The following is a 14,852-nucleotide window of genomic DNA, read 5'->3' as shown; positions in this document are numbered from 1 at the left end:
CAATTACAAAGACGAGGAAGAGTAGCGGAGAAACTTCAGCACTTCTCTACAGTGAAAGAGAGGAGAAAGAAAATACATATGACTTGGCCTTTGTTCCTTCCATTTCTGTAGCTGTTTGATATCTCTGTAATAATTTCGGGGAGATATATCGAGTCAAATGTTTTGCAATATTTTGGTAACTTTTTGCTGTATTCATCAAGTTACTACAAAAGCCGCCTTGCATCAAAGTCACTTTTCTGCCAGTTCTTTGATCACACGCTGGTACCAGTTCTTGTCCTTCGAGACAGAACTCCTTTACTGAAGCTTCTCCCGCCTTTTGGTTGATAAGGCGTCGCAAGCGCAGAAAATAAGGACTGATGGATAATTTCAGAAATCTTTAGCCTAGCAGTGTTACCGTAGAATATCGCCGGTTCGGATAACCTCAACTGGCTTGTAAGTGCAGTCAGTCGGGCCAGTCCAAGACGCGCGCTGAGCGACGAAAATGTTCTGCACGCTCTAGTCGAATGTCCAAGCATTGCTTCCTTGTGGGTTGATGTCGAACACCTGCCGTTTGGGACGGATAGGGCTATTTTCTGAGTCTACTGTGAAGCTCGTCCCACCGAATTTGGCTGTGAAGGGCAGGCAGTGTTTATCTGTCGGTTAACCGGAGCGAAAGAGGTTGTGCGATGGATAAGACTGAAAGGACTAAAGGCAGGTACTTTACACAGTGGCCAAGCGCCCATCAACTTTTTCATATTTCACTTGAAAAGGAAAGTGAAGGTGGAGAGGGGATTGCTTCCTTCCAACATCTTTGTTGAAAGTTGATGATCTCTCCTGTTCCGAAGAGGTAAACCTTCGGTAGAAGTTCTGCAATTGACATTCCATTCCAATCTTCTTTAAATATTTGTCTACATCATTATTCAAAGTCTCTAATGTACCAAATATTACAGGTACAATCTTTACAGATTTCAAATTCCAAATCTCGCCATCGCAAATTATTATTATTATTATTATTATTATTATTACTATTATTATTATTATTATTATTATTATTATTATTATTATTATATGCTTTAGATGATATTGAATCTACTTCATTCTTAGCGAATGTGTCCAAATTTTATTTAGTGGAAAAAAGCGAGCTTCTGGAACTTTTAAATGGCTGTGCCGTTGATTCACTGTAGACAAAACTATTTCTCTTTCAAATATTTATTTGCTGTGCATAAGATTTATTTATATGGATTTTTTTTTAAATATCGCTTCTCCGTCTGAAGTAACGATGAGCGGTGATACCAAGAAAGGAGGTAACAACGATCACGCCCCTGAAGTTTTCGGAGAAAAACAATTGTTGAAAATCATGAAACTATAAACACAGTCTGTTTTAAAAAGTGACAAACAAAGAGAATGAATTGTAACATTTAAACGAACAGGTGCAATTATAAACACAGCGCAGACATTGCCATCTCGGAAATTACAGACAAAACACAAGGAAACAAATATGTAATATAGACACTGACGTTAGTAGCAGTCGAATAATTTTCGTATCGCAGACAATGACGAAAACAGCTTTATTAATGTCACAAGCTAAAAAGAAATTATGAATATGGGGCGTTTTTCTCTCATAAAGAAAGACTGAAACAGATTTATATCACAAGAAATTCTGCTTTCTTGCACTACCGATTTTATCCAAGCAAGTTAAAAAAGAAAAGTGGTATACATTTCGAAAGACGGTGTACATCCGTCTCTTGGAAAGCAAATGACTTTATAGAGTACCGTCAAAATGCAATGAAGGGAAGACGTAGATGATGTGTTGGATGAAGTGATTTCCTTATACAAAGGTAGGGCATACAAGATTGATTTCGTGGTCTTCGAAACTGAAGATATGGTGAGTTGACAAGCTTAGTTAATGTTTCTACACACCTGCCCACAGGCTCGTGCCGCGATATATAGGTAACGAGCAATACAAGCGTTAAAATGTATTACATTGGGTTAAACATTGCCCTGCCATTTGATTGTAAGATTATTTAAGACTGCATTTTTAGTAAGGATTTTCATGTATTTAGTTTATTTCTGCATCTGTTCTTAATTTATCTAATTCTGGGACTTCTTGAATTTGGAATTCTTTTAAATATTTCATTGTCTCTTTTGTTACTACTGGTAATATTTTAAATATAATTTTTCTATTGTTATCTATTTTCAGGTTTAATTCATCTTCAACATATCTACGACTCTTTCAATAATTCGTCAGACCCACTTGAGGTTGTGGTACGTCGAGTTGATGACATAGAAAACACACATAAAATGTTACGACAGCTCGACCAACTAGAGGGAGCCACTCGTAATATAGTCGTCGTGATGTCATCAACGTCAGCTTACCGGCGCCTTCTTCACAAGGTAAATATATATATTTTTAGTAATATTTATAATGCAGAATGGGCGTAGAAAGAGAACAAACCTGTCAGAAAAAGAACAATCCTGTGCTGATCTGTCCTATATTTTCAGAGAACATCATTAAATATATATTTTGGTTAATATTTAATTTATAATTATATTCAAAAGAGGTGAAGAATCCATTTTTGGCCTTTATCACATTTGATTGAGCAGAGATGTATGACCAAAAGCCTTGACTATTCCATCTTATTTTCAGAAACGCTGCATTTATAACTTCTTTTAAATGGTAAAGTGAGATTTGAGCGAAATTTGTTGCTATTTTTTGGACGTCAAATACCACGTAGTAGCATCTCCGTTGATTCATTTCAACTGTTATGTAAAGAAAAAAAAAGGATATTTAATTATGTATGCATTCTATGATCCTCTCAAATGTGACACATGCACACATTAACTTATACACCGATACACGTGTAGATTAATCTTCAAACGTAAAAATGAAAAAAAAAAAATGATAAAAAAACTCCCAGAAAATAGAATGAAATTAATTGATTGTATAGAAAATGCTTTTGAAATGAAAGATACTGAGATTCTATGTACTGAACAGCGAACTGATGAGAGTATTAAGGAAAAAAATGTTGGAAAAGCTGCTAAGCACGAAACTCTTCAGTGATTTGTTAAAAGGCGTAAAATGAAGTAGTTTAGTCATGTGATTTGACACCATGACATCCGATCTCTATTGAATATTGTCATGCATGGAAAATCCCCGGTTGGAGTGGTATAGGAAGATCATAAAAGCAAATGGTTGAGCAACATTTAGGAATGGACAGAGAGAAAGGCGATGACGCTCTTTGATGTACAATTATGGCTTCCTTAGGCTATAGATTTCAATTGATTGACAAAAAATTGTTGGAAAATATCGAACATATATTTTTTTAAAAACGGAATCACTTTTGACCGATAGAAATAAATACATAAAAAAGATATTACGCAAGCATAGTGAAATTTGCTTTGCAGTCATGTGGTTCAAGGTTCGAATCCACTCTACAGCGTGACAACTGAAGGAATATTTTCAACTGAATATTGAAGCCTTTTTGTGGTCAGTTCCTTGTGGTATTTGGCAGACGGAAACTGATCGAAAATCAGTCGTGTGTGTGAGTGAGAGAGTCTGTGGATGAGTGTGTATATATGTGAGAGTATAGAGTATGATGTATAAGGGTATGTGCATGCGTGTGTGTATGTATGTATGTATGTATGTATGTATGATTGTATGTATGTACGTACGTACGTACGTATGTATGTATGTATGTATGTATGTACGTAAGTATGTATGTATGTATGTATGTATGTCTTCAGTTTTACTTCAAGATTTCTTGTCAATAGAGAAAGAGTGAGTTTCTAACCTAGATCCATGGCACCTTCATTGGAATGTCAATATCGACTGGGTATATATATATGTATGTATGTATGTGCAAATTTGTGTGTTTTATAAATGTATTCTCATGTATACAATTACATATCTAGACATGCTCATATATACTTAAATGATAAACTTCTGGTAAGTTTTACTGGTATTTCAGTTTCAGTGATGGATTGGAGCTGTAGTCTCCGAATCAGCTGTCTACTTTCTGGTTTTGAGAAGTGTAATTTCTCAAGATTGGTATTTAGGCAGCGTGTTACATATTCCAGCGCCACGATAATTACAGGTATAAACCTGAAGTTATAATCTGGATAGAGTAACTGCAAAGTTCAGCGTAGGTATTCTCTTTTACACTGATCTTTAGCATTATGTCAACATCCGCTGTGCAGCTGATTTCCACAACTGTACACAGTTTCACTTCTGTATCCCAAATCATGTCAGATCTATTGTGTTTACATTTTATTGAGGTTTTCAGTGGGACATTCCACCAGTACTCCTTTTAATTGTGAGTGGCTATGGTTTCCACCCTACTGTGTGTTCTTATTTCTTTGTCCCTGAGGTTATCCTTCCGACGAATCTCGTTATACAGTATCCTAGCAACAACATGCTTCATCGGCAAATAATACCGTGATGACATTTTCGGTCAACTGCTTATGATGTGGGTGATATCTTTGGTGTTAACACCACAAAGTCAGCATTAGTTGTCATATTTTAATGTTTTCCCTGTATTTTGTCACTTTGTGCAAGAGGAATTTGGTTGATATTTTCTGTTCCTGGATTGCTAACGCATAACGTTCAAGGTGGGAGGTAGTAATCCTGCTGTTGGTCCATGATAGATTAGTTTGATGATCAATGTCACTATCATCTCGGAGCCTTCTACTGACATATGGTCTTTTGCTGATATACGCTCATCCTTTTTATCTGATAATATATTGCGGTAGAGTTATGTGACTTCTTTCGGAATGTATTTAAGTTTATTAGACAAGAAATGCCCTCTCAAAGAGCTGCTTTTCAAGTCTTATGATGTTATCGATCTCATATATGCAAACTTGGCCAATGGAATGCATTTCGACACTTAGTGGTTAATAGATGTTGCCGAGAGGATGCAACACACAAAGACAGCCTGGGTTGATGTTAACTTCTGCCGCTTTGTTTCTGTTTTAGGTAAAGGCAGTCTACATCACTGTTGATGTGGAAATTATGCCAGCTGGCAGAAACGTTAGCACGCCGGGCGAAATGCTTAGCGGTATTTCGTCTGCCGCAGTGAACTAGGTGAGTCGTTAGCACGCTGGAGGAAATGCTTAGCGGTATTTCGTCTGCCACTGCGTTCTGAGTTCAAATTCCGCCGAGGTCGACTTAGCCTTTCATCCTTTCGGGGTCGATAAATTAAGTACCAGTTACGCACTGGGGTCGATATAATCGACTTAATCCGTTTGGCTGTCCTTGTTTGTCCCCTCTGTGTGTAGCCCCTTGTGGGCAGTAAAGAAATAGGTATTTCGTCTGCCGCTACGGTCTGAGTTTAAATTCCGCCGAGGTCGACTTTGCCTTTCATCCTTTCGGGGTCAATAAATTAAGATTAACAGAACAGCCTGCTCGTGAAATTAACGTGTGAGAGGTTGAGCACTACACAGACACGTGTACCCTTAACTCAGTTCTCGGGGAGATTCAGGGAGACACAGAGTGTGACAAGGCTGGCCCTTTGAATAACAGGTACAACAGAAACAGAAAGAGTGAGAGAAAGTTGTTGCGAAAATGTACAACAGGGTTCGCCCCCGCCCCTGCCGAAGCCCCGTGAAACTGTAAGTGTTTTCACTCAATAAACTCTCACAACGCTCGGTCTGGAAATCGAAGCTGCAATCCTATGACCACGAGTCCGCTGCCCTAAGCACTGGGCCACTGCGCCTCCACACTGAGCAGTAGTTACTGCTACTAATACAATAGAAACAGTAGCAACTGTAACCACAACCACAGCAGAAACAGCTACTACTATTACTACTACTACTACTACTACTACTACTACTACTACTGCTGCTGCTGCTGCTGCTGCTGCTGCTGCTACTGCTACTGTTGCTGCTGCTGCAACTGCTGTTGCTTTTTATGGCTGAAATCTCCATTGTCAATAGTTATGTCAATGCTGACGGCTTGTGACATTTGTTGATGCTAATCTCATCAGGTTGATGTGCAGACTCCAATGACATATTTGTGCCGGTTTCAAGCTGTATTCTCAACAACAGTAGCTATAGTAGTAGTAGTAGTAGTAGTAGTAGTAGTAGTAGTAGTTGTTGCTGTTGTTGTAGTCTTCATACTTAAATCGTATTTCTATTGCTAATACAATAATATATAACGAGTACGAACGCTAAAACGCTGACAGAAAGAAGAACCACAGGAACAACAACAGAAACTACTACTGTTGCTACTACTACTACTACTACTACTACTACTACTACTACTACTACTACTGCTGCTGCTGCTGCTGCTACTGCTGCTGCTGCTACCACTACTATTACTACTGTTGATGCAAATATACATAGCAAAAATCTTTTTTATCGAAGATCAATCGAGTTCAGCACGTGAAAATATTATTTAATAGTTTATAACGTATTTATTGAGTTTGCATATTTATTATTATTGTAATTGAATAACATTTGAATTATAATGTGAAATAATTTCGGAAGTCCATCACATAAATATCGTAAGACTATTTGTCAACATTCTCTAAATCTATTCCTGCATCAGAACTTTAAGTTTTCTGTACATTTTACTTGTTACAGGAGAAATGTTAGCACTCATGACTGTTTTTAAGGCGTCCGAGATTAGTAACCATGAGAGGAAAAGAGACAATTATCATCAGACAGAAGATCTGGTCCCTATATTTGCAACGCGTTTGTTTCAATCGTTAGGTGATGATATTAAATCTACCGCCTGAAGAGTAGGTAATGAATGTTCCAACGGATTTCCGTAGCGTCTGCCAACTTACATTCATTCGGCACTCTGTGGTCGATTTCGGGATCGATAAATTAAGTAGCAGTTGCGTACTGCTGTCGATCTAATCGACTGGCTCCCTTAGAAGAGAAAAGAATAACTGAATAAATTAAACACGTGTTTCACCCACTGGATGGCCGTTAATACAAAGGGAGGTAACTATGTCTTTACATGAGGCGTAATTAGTAATTTAAATTTGAAATCCAAGAATATGGGGGTGAAAAATCTTTTTTAAGTGCTGAGCGGAGATATCGAATGCGAAAACCAGATACGCTGGAAAATGAGCTCCTTTAACCTCACAACTCTGTCTCATCATAATCTTTGTATAATTTGTGAGCTTCCTTTAAGGCAACATGGTAATGATTTGAGGGAGTTTTGTAGCACTTGCACTTCCTGCCAGTTGAGAAGGTTATTGAGAGAACTTTTTTGTGGGCACTTCGCCTGCTATAAATAGCCAACGAACATCCTTTGGATCATATCCTATGGCTTTGACACATAGCTTAGAAAAAAAGGGATGATAGGGGTTGAGATATTATTGGTTACAGTTCTACACAAACAGGGCTGATCTGAGGCTAAATATCATCGTCAACAACAACAACAACCAATAGCAGTATTAATAGTAGTAGTAGTAGTTGAAGAAGAAAAGTAAAAGAAGAGAAAAAATAAGAGAAAAAAGAAGAACAACAACAACGACAGCAATATCTTTTCAAATTTAGGCACAAGGCCAGGAATTTTGGGGGAGGGTGCTCGAAAGGCAAAGTCGACCTTGGCGATTCGTTAATGAATTTACCTTCTGGCTGTTATAATCATCATAATAATTGTTTCAAATTTTGGCACAGTTGGGAGGTCAAGTGTCGATTACATCGACCCCCGTTGTTAAGTTGGTATTACTTTTTATTGAACCTCGAGCGATAAAAGGTAAATTCGAACTCGCAGAACGCAAAAGAACCAGAAAAAAATACCGCTAATCTGTTTGTTCGATGAATTAATGATTCTGCAAGATCGTCATAAAAACAGCGTATTATCAGCAACGATAAACAACGAATCAACCCTTGAACTTATTCACTGAGCTATTGCCCTTATCATGCTGGCATCATTATTACCTTCGCCTTAGCGAAAGCGGAGGTTTTGTTTTCAGTCGTGTTTGTTTGTTTGTCCGTGGACAAGTCATCTCAAGAAACGCTGGATGGATTCTGATGAAACTTCCAAGGATGGTTGGCCTCGTGACTGACACGAACTGATTAGATATTGGGATCGATCCGGTACCGGACAAGTATCCTGGAATATTTTTCGTTTTTTTTTTTTTACTTAATTTTTGAGAGCGTTCGGGTTCATTTTTAGTATTCTCGTTTGTGAGAGCAGTCAGTTATTCTCATTTAAAAAATCATCCTGGCTAATCGTTGAGAGGATATTGGTGTTGCTTTGGCGGAAATGTGCGCTCTCTGAGTGCTCTTCTTTACAATTGTAATTACTTTCCAGTAAGACTACTTATGTAGGCTTGACGCAACAATGAACTATAAACAGGCTTTAAATTATACCTTCGTTACTTTCAGGTTTCCATTCCATATACTTTATATAATAAACTTTTGGTCGATCAATGCCAACAACAGAAGAATGTATTGCCCTTATTTTCATCATTTGTTTTGTACTACACTCAAAAAGCCATGCGAAGGATATAACTTTTCTCGGCTGTCCAAGATAACTAGCTCTTCCTATTGGATGTAAATTTCCGAAAATATTTGGAAGTCGTAACACCAATAGAATTATTATATTGGAGCTATATTTTTTTGAGCATGCATCCCTGTTCCACCTTTTCTTGGGCCACCAACTCCTGGTGGACTTCTATGGCCTCTGTCTGTCCTGAAAGATGTCATACTTTGGATACATTAAAACTGGCGGGGCTGAAACCTGAATCCTTTAGTGGTCTCGTCACAAGGAATTTCGTCAAGCGTAGATCAGAGCAAGAGATTCAAAGAGGAAGAAGAAGAAGAAGAAGAAGAAGAAGAAGAAGAAGAAGAAGAAGAAGAAGAAGAAGAAGAAGAAGAAGAAGAAGAAGAAGAACAACAACAACAACAACAACAACACCAACAACAACAGCAACAACAGCAGCAAAAACAACAACAACAGAAACTCAGTGTACTGTAGTGTTACTTTATTTATCGTTCTGGAAATGATGCCGGATAATATCAGTCTTGGCGGAATTTTATCTCAGAACAGGAGGAAATAACAGCAACTCATTCTGACACTCTATTGACTCTACTAATTTGTTATCTGACACCTCTGTTATAACTATTAAGTATGGTTTCACTGTAACTATTATTAACAGTGATCATTCTAAGCTCGACCAACTAAACCGGCAGGAAAATGCTTACCAATTTGTAACAAGTTGTAAACCATGTAATTTCTAGCAAAGAAACAAAACACTAACTAATGCCGAAAAAAAAAAAAACAGTGATAGTAAATGAAAAATTCAACAGACTCTTGGGATATATGAATGAGGGTTGAAACAAAATAACATCTTTGATGTTATTAGTCAAAACCAGTAAATCCCCACTGACGAAAACATCTCTTTTCAGGAAGTAAAAAATCACACTTAGAACACAAAACATGATACTGCTCTGGCTATTATCATTATCATGGGAATTAGAAAGAAATCAGAATTACATATTACTATAAAATGGCTTCACTCACACGCGCGCTCACGCACGCGCACACACACACACACACACACACACACACACACGCATACAAATACACACACGCGCACATACACACACATATTTGCACGTGCATACGTGTGTGAGAGCATCTTTATGCTATAATGTTGTACAACTATATTAATAGCGAAAATGCACTTGGCAGAGGACAAGCGATTGAAAATTACTATTTCTAACGGAGTACTAATCTATCTATCTATCTATCTCCCTGTCTCTCTATTTATCAATCTATACACACATGTATATATATGTATATATATGTACACATGTGAATACACACATACATATAAACATGCATATATGTATATATATATATATATATATATATATGTACACGTGAATACATACATACATATAAACATACATATGCACACACACTCATATGCCAAAACATGTACATATTAAAAGTTTCCATGTACATGTATATCATGAAGAAACGCCAAGTTTTTCTGATCCAAAATAAGACTGCTTTAAATGCAATCACTGTAGCCTTAAGACGACCGTCTGTATCGGAGCTTATGATATTTTCCAGACGATACTCTCACCCAATCGCCACAACTATATTCATAATTTGCTGTCCTCTAATAACGCTGATGGATACCCTTCTTTTATAGAGACCTGAAATCTTTGCAGAATGACTCACTTCATAGTTGTTCCCAGGTCATGTGATTCTTATGAACATGGACGATAAATCGGTAGTGCTAAATATGAACGACAGGAAGAGTGCTGCCTGCAGACTAATGGTCACATAAGCTCCGATTGTTGCAAACGTAGCATGAGTTCTTTATGCGATTAAAAGCGTACATGGGAACATCACGATTTTTGTACTAGCATGAGGTTGGATTGAGATTTGTGATTGATGCAAACTGAAATTGTGTTGAATTTACTGATCAAACTGTTCTAAGTGTATGACATGTACCAGCTGAATTTTCCATATGTTCAAGTATGAAGAAGGAGGAGCCAGATAGGGTATGTTGACAGCACATTTATTGAGCCAGGAGTTAGAGTTAGAGTAGAAAAATAACGAATCAGTCGGTTATACAGATCACTAGTTTGCTTTCTGCACAGTCGACCCAGATAGGGCTAGGTTACTGGAAGAAGAACGCATCGAAATCGGTGTAAAATGACTACCGTGTCCGGTTTACGAAATAGTTACGTGGAAGTTGGCGGAGTAATCAACTAGCGGCGGAGCAAGCAACGAAAATGTTTAGAGAAAAATCGATAGGATTTAGCAAAGACGCAACAATAAAAAAATTAGTTTGGAGAAGGCGCTAGTGAACAAATTAGAAGAAGTGATTAGAAAATGTTTGACTACCAACGAGCTAACAACGGAATTGGCTCTCAGCAATTTCTACAACAAAAAATTTGAAGGTTGCACCATCAGAACGAAAGTATGTGCTCTAAGTCAGTATGTGTTCTATGTCACGTGGAATCGAAAGCTTGAATGGATGGGGTGTACAGCAGGAATATAGCCCAAGCTCCATCTTTGTCGGAAAGAAAATTGTACAACTCGATTGCAAGTAGATGTATGAAACTTTGAAGCGATACTTTCTCCAATGTTTTAGGGGTGAGCGAAAGAACTAATGCCGCAGTAAACTTCAGTGCCTGCATCGATGGCCTGCTGTGGCTTTCGGCTGGGAAGGCAGAGTATTATTTTACCTTCCATTTGAGAAATATTGTTAGACACTGATACAGAAAGCCCAGACGATACACTTGCATCAGAGAAACAAACATTTCTCTCCTTATCTCGCTCAAACAGTTTCTTTTCTTTTGCACGGTGTTTTTTGTGAGCGGCAACAAGAGGTATGAGTTACTATCTATTTCATTATGTTAAATAATGTCTGGTATGGGGAGTAGTGTGTAATATAACTTCTCTTTTACATTTCAGAGAGAGAGAGAGAGAGAGAGAGAGAGAGAGAGAGAGAGAGAGAGAGAGAGAGAGAGAGAGAGAGAGAGAGAGAGAGAGAGAGAGAGAGAGAGAAAGAGAGAGAGAGAGAGAAAGAGGGTATGATAGTGAGAGAAAAGAGTTGTAGTGTTCCGTTTACATATTATATGGTTATATGTACAACTCCATTAGATATATACATATCATGTATATATATATTCAGGCAGATATATGCATATATACAAACACAGACATACACGCACATATGTCTATTCTTGGTATCTGATCTGTAATTATTTGAATCGGTCTTTTAATACGTCTGTATACATTGTCTGATGTCCCCACCTGGCTTCTATATAATTGCGTACATCTCCACGCGTTCTGTAACCATCTTGTAACACAGTTTTATACGAATGAATGGGCCCTGGTGGCAAATAAATGAAATTATTATCATTATTATCAAAGAAAACATTATTATTATTATTATAGTTGTTGTTGTTACTCTGTAGTAATAAAGTAAACATCACTGCGAAACAAAATTGTCTAGAGGTAATAAAAACTTACTACAAAAAGGTAGAAAAAATACGGAATTTATTTTTCTATTTCTTCGCATTGCAGACACATTAATATCATTTTGGCACCAATTTTGGCACTGAATTACTCGAAGAAGAATCGATCTAGATATATTTTCGTTTCTTTTAAAAAAGGAACTCATTTTGTCTGGAATATTTTTTTAATGTCCATCTATATATTTAATATTTATTTAAAGCTACTATAATATATATGTAGAGAATGTATCCATAAGAGCAGTCTTATAGAATGTGGCGAAGTTCAGATGAAATATAAAAAGACAAAAAACAAAAAAGAAACGAAAATAACAAAAGAAAAAAAAAACATGTAAAATGCAGTAAAGCTAAAAGGGAAGCGAAGATGAGAGATCACTTAATACAATGAAATTTCGCAGTTAAGCAGGCCATGATATGAACATTATTTGAAGCAAAAAGTCGATTTATTTATTTTCATGTTCCACTGGGATTTGTTAAGAACATCGTTCACTTACAACTCATGTACTGAAACACGGAGACAAGTCTCTCAATGTGTGACGCTGATTCTTCACATTTAATTTCTGAAAGAGCATGTAGCCTAACCTATTCTAAATTTAGATAAAGTGATATAGTGGACTACATATCGTAAAGCACTTATTTAATTTGTTTTTCTATGTCCAACGCCAACCCAATTTCTCAATCGCAATCTACTACTTCACAAAATGAAGTTGTAAAGGTTCCAACCAATTAAAAATAATGATATTATTAATGACTAGTGGTGCGACAGAATCGGCTGCGACAGAGTTATTGCTTTTTTCGTACGTGGATACGTCTCTTCACGTTCAGAACTCAAATCCCAACGGAGTCGATAAGATTTTTTTTCTCCGTTCATGCTTCAGGAATACTTAAAAAAACAATAGTCGAGTACTCTGTTTGATTAATTGAGAGTAGCCCCTCCCCATTTTGTTAACATTAGAAATAACCATCATCAAGTAGGTAAAGTTAAGTCGATTTATTTCATCTCTAAAACAACTTCCTTGACCTTATCGAAATTCAACCATTTACTTATCGGACTAAGGTCTCAACTCTCCAGGAAATACGCCGTTATTGTTTAGCTCTAGGTAGATCTTGACCGAAGAGATTTATGCAAAAGGCCTTAGAAGTTACATCGTACTACAGAGAAGTAACTTTTAAGAAGCGAATTGGCAGAGGCGATTGATTGTTTGCTAGAGTGTCTTGCAGTATTCATTCCGGCTCTCTGTACTCTGATGTCAACTTTGTCTTCCATCTCTTTCGGGGCACGTAATTGAAATATAGTCCAGTCTGTTGTCGATTCTTCTCCCGTCTATCGCTGCTTTCTCTTGATGGCTTTCCTAAAGAAATCAATTGTGGTCAGATCTAAAGAGAAACGTACTCTAACTGGTTTTCACGCTCAATCCACACCAAATATCATAACAGAACACATTTCGATGGCACAAAGCACTGAGAACCAATAATAAAAAAAACTAATAATGGGAAAAGAGTGTTCCAGAGATGACACACCTATTAATTTGTAAACTTGTTTCAATTTGTCCATCATTATTTAAGACGATATGACAGTGGAGGTTTGGCTATTATTTCTAGCTAATCGAATGACCACATAAAGGCTACACTAGCGAATAAATACTTCTTAGCACCTTAGATTGTTGTAGCTGATAGCGGCATTACGATAAAATCAGTCTGTTCACCGAAATGTCAATAATTGTGGCTTTCATCTGTTGCCGCTTCCATAGATCAAAGTCATAAATAGGTACCATCAGAATATATATGACTTATGTCTGTAATTAACAGAAACGCTGTAAGATAGAACCACAGGATGAAACAAATCTAACAGATGGCTTTCCGAAAGGTTAATAGTCTAAAATATTAAAACATTAAAGCACTCTTCAGAAAGGTTCCCTTCAGACAACGTATAAGAGTCACATTCAATATTTGATCTAATTTATGTTGCAATGATAGTAACGTTTATTCTTGTCTTCAGTTCATATTACACATTTTGGAAAACTTTGTCTTCTCTATAGATGATTCAAGAACTTTGAGGATTTCTAAGAAATTAAATTTTGGAAAATATGATTAACTATTTATATTCACTTTATACGCTCTGGGTTTTAAAAATTTAAAAACCTTTTCTCCAGTATCGAAATTCAAATTTGTGAATTCAAACCTTCGTGGTTTTATTTCACTTTAAATATACGATTTCATTTGTCATACTTAAAATTCTCTGATGAATTAATGAACGAAAAGTCTGAAGGCACAAAAGTTTAGGCATAGATAAAAACAAAGCAAAACCAAAATAAGATAATACTTTGAGAAAATTCTCCGACTGTGAAGACATTTGTTTAAAATGGCCGCCATAATTAATGGACTACTCTATCGTCTTTTAGGGAGTTTCTTGAAGGAACTTGTTATGTGACACCTTTAACTAATTTCATTAAAAAGAAAATATAATTCCCTCTACTTAAAAACTGACAATTCTTGTACAGTTTACTTCCGTTCTATTTGATTAGAAATACATTTCGCTTCTCTCTACATACAAATGAGATGATTATATATTTTTTTCTTCAAGAAATCAAATATCATTTCATTATATACATTTTGACTTTCATTCAACCTCTTAACCATGAAAGAAAGTCCAGTAACATATTTTGCTTATTCGCGATGTTTTTAAAAACGTACGCATAAGTGCTTCTCTCTTTGTCTTTGAGTTTCTATGATATCTTATTATTTAGTTGTTATACATTTTTCTTCAGAATGGTGAGAATAATTAATTGCCAAACCTATTGGTTCCTTTGATAATATAGTAATATTTTGCTATACACAATATATATTATTTTTGAATAACAAGGTATCGTCAAGTCTTGGAAACAGAGATTGTGTCCTCTTCTCTCATTATATAT

General features: G+C 36.5%; 1 protein-coding gene across 4 annotated transcripts in view; it reads left to right on the top strand.

Annotated features, from left to right (window-relative positions):
* LOC106876580 (glutamate receptor 2) overlaps positions 1-14,852 on the top strand; it is a 737,813-nt gene that overhangs the window by 247,608 nt on the left and 475,353 nt on the right. For all 4 annotated transcript variants that reach the window (XR_001410261.2, XM_014925186.2, XM_014925185.2 and 1 more), the window contains exon 4: positions 2,180-2,373. Coding sequence is in view for 3 of the 4 variants with exons in the window: in XM_014925186.2 (XP_014780672.1) it covers positions 2,180-2,373 (194 nt within the window). In the remaining variant the exon portion in view is untranslated. The remainder of the gene's footprint in view (positions 1-2,179; positions 2,374-14,852) is intronic.

Source organism: Octopus bimaculoides, chromosome 1, assembly GCF_001194135.2.
Source record: "Octopus bimaculoides isolate UCB-OBI-ISO-001 chromosome 1, ASM119413v2, whole genome shotgun sequence".
NCBI classification, from domain to species: Eukaryota; Metazoa; Mollusca; class Cephalopoda; order Octopoda; family Octopodidae; genus Octopus; species Octopus bimaculoides.
The sequence above is the reverse complement of the archived record's forward strand: the minus strand, read 5'-3'. Positions and strand labels throughout refer to the sequence as shown.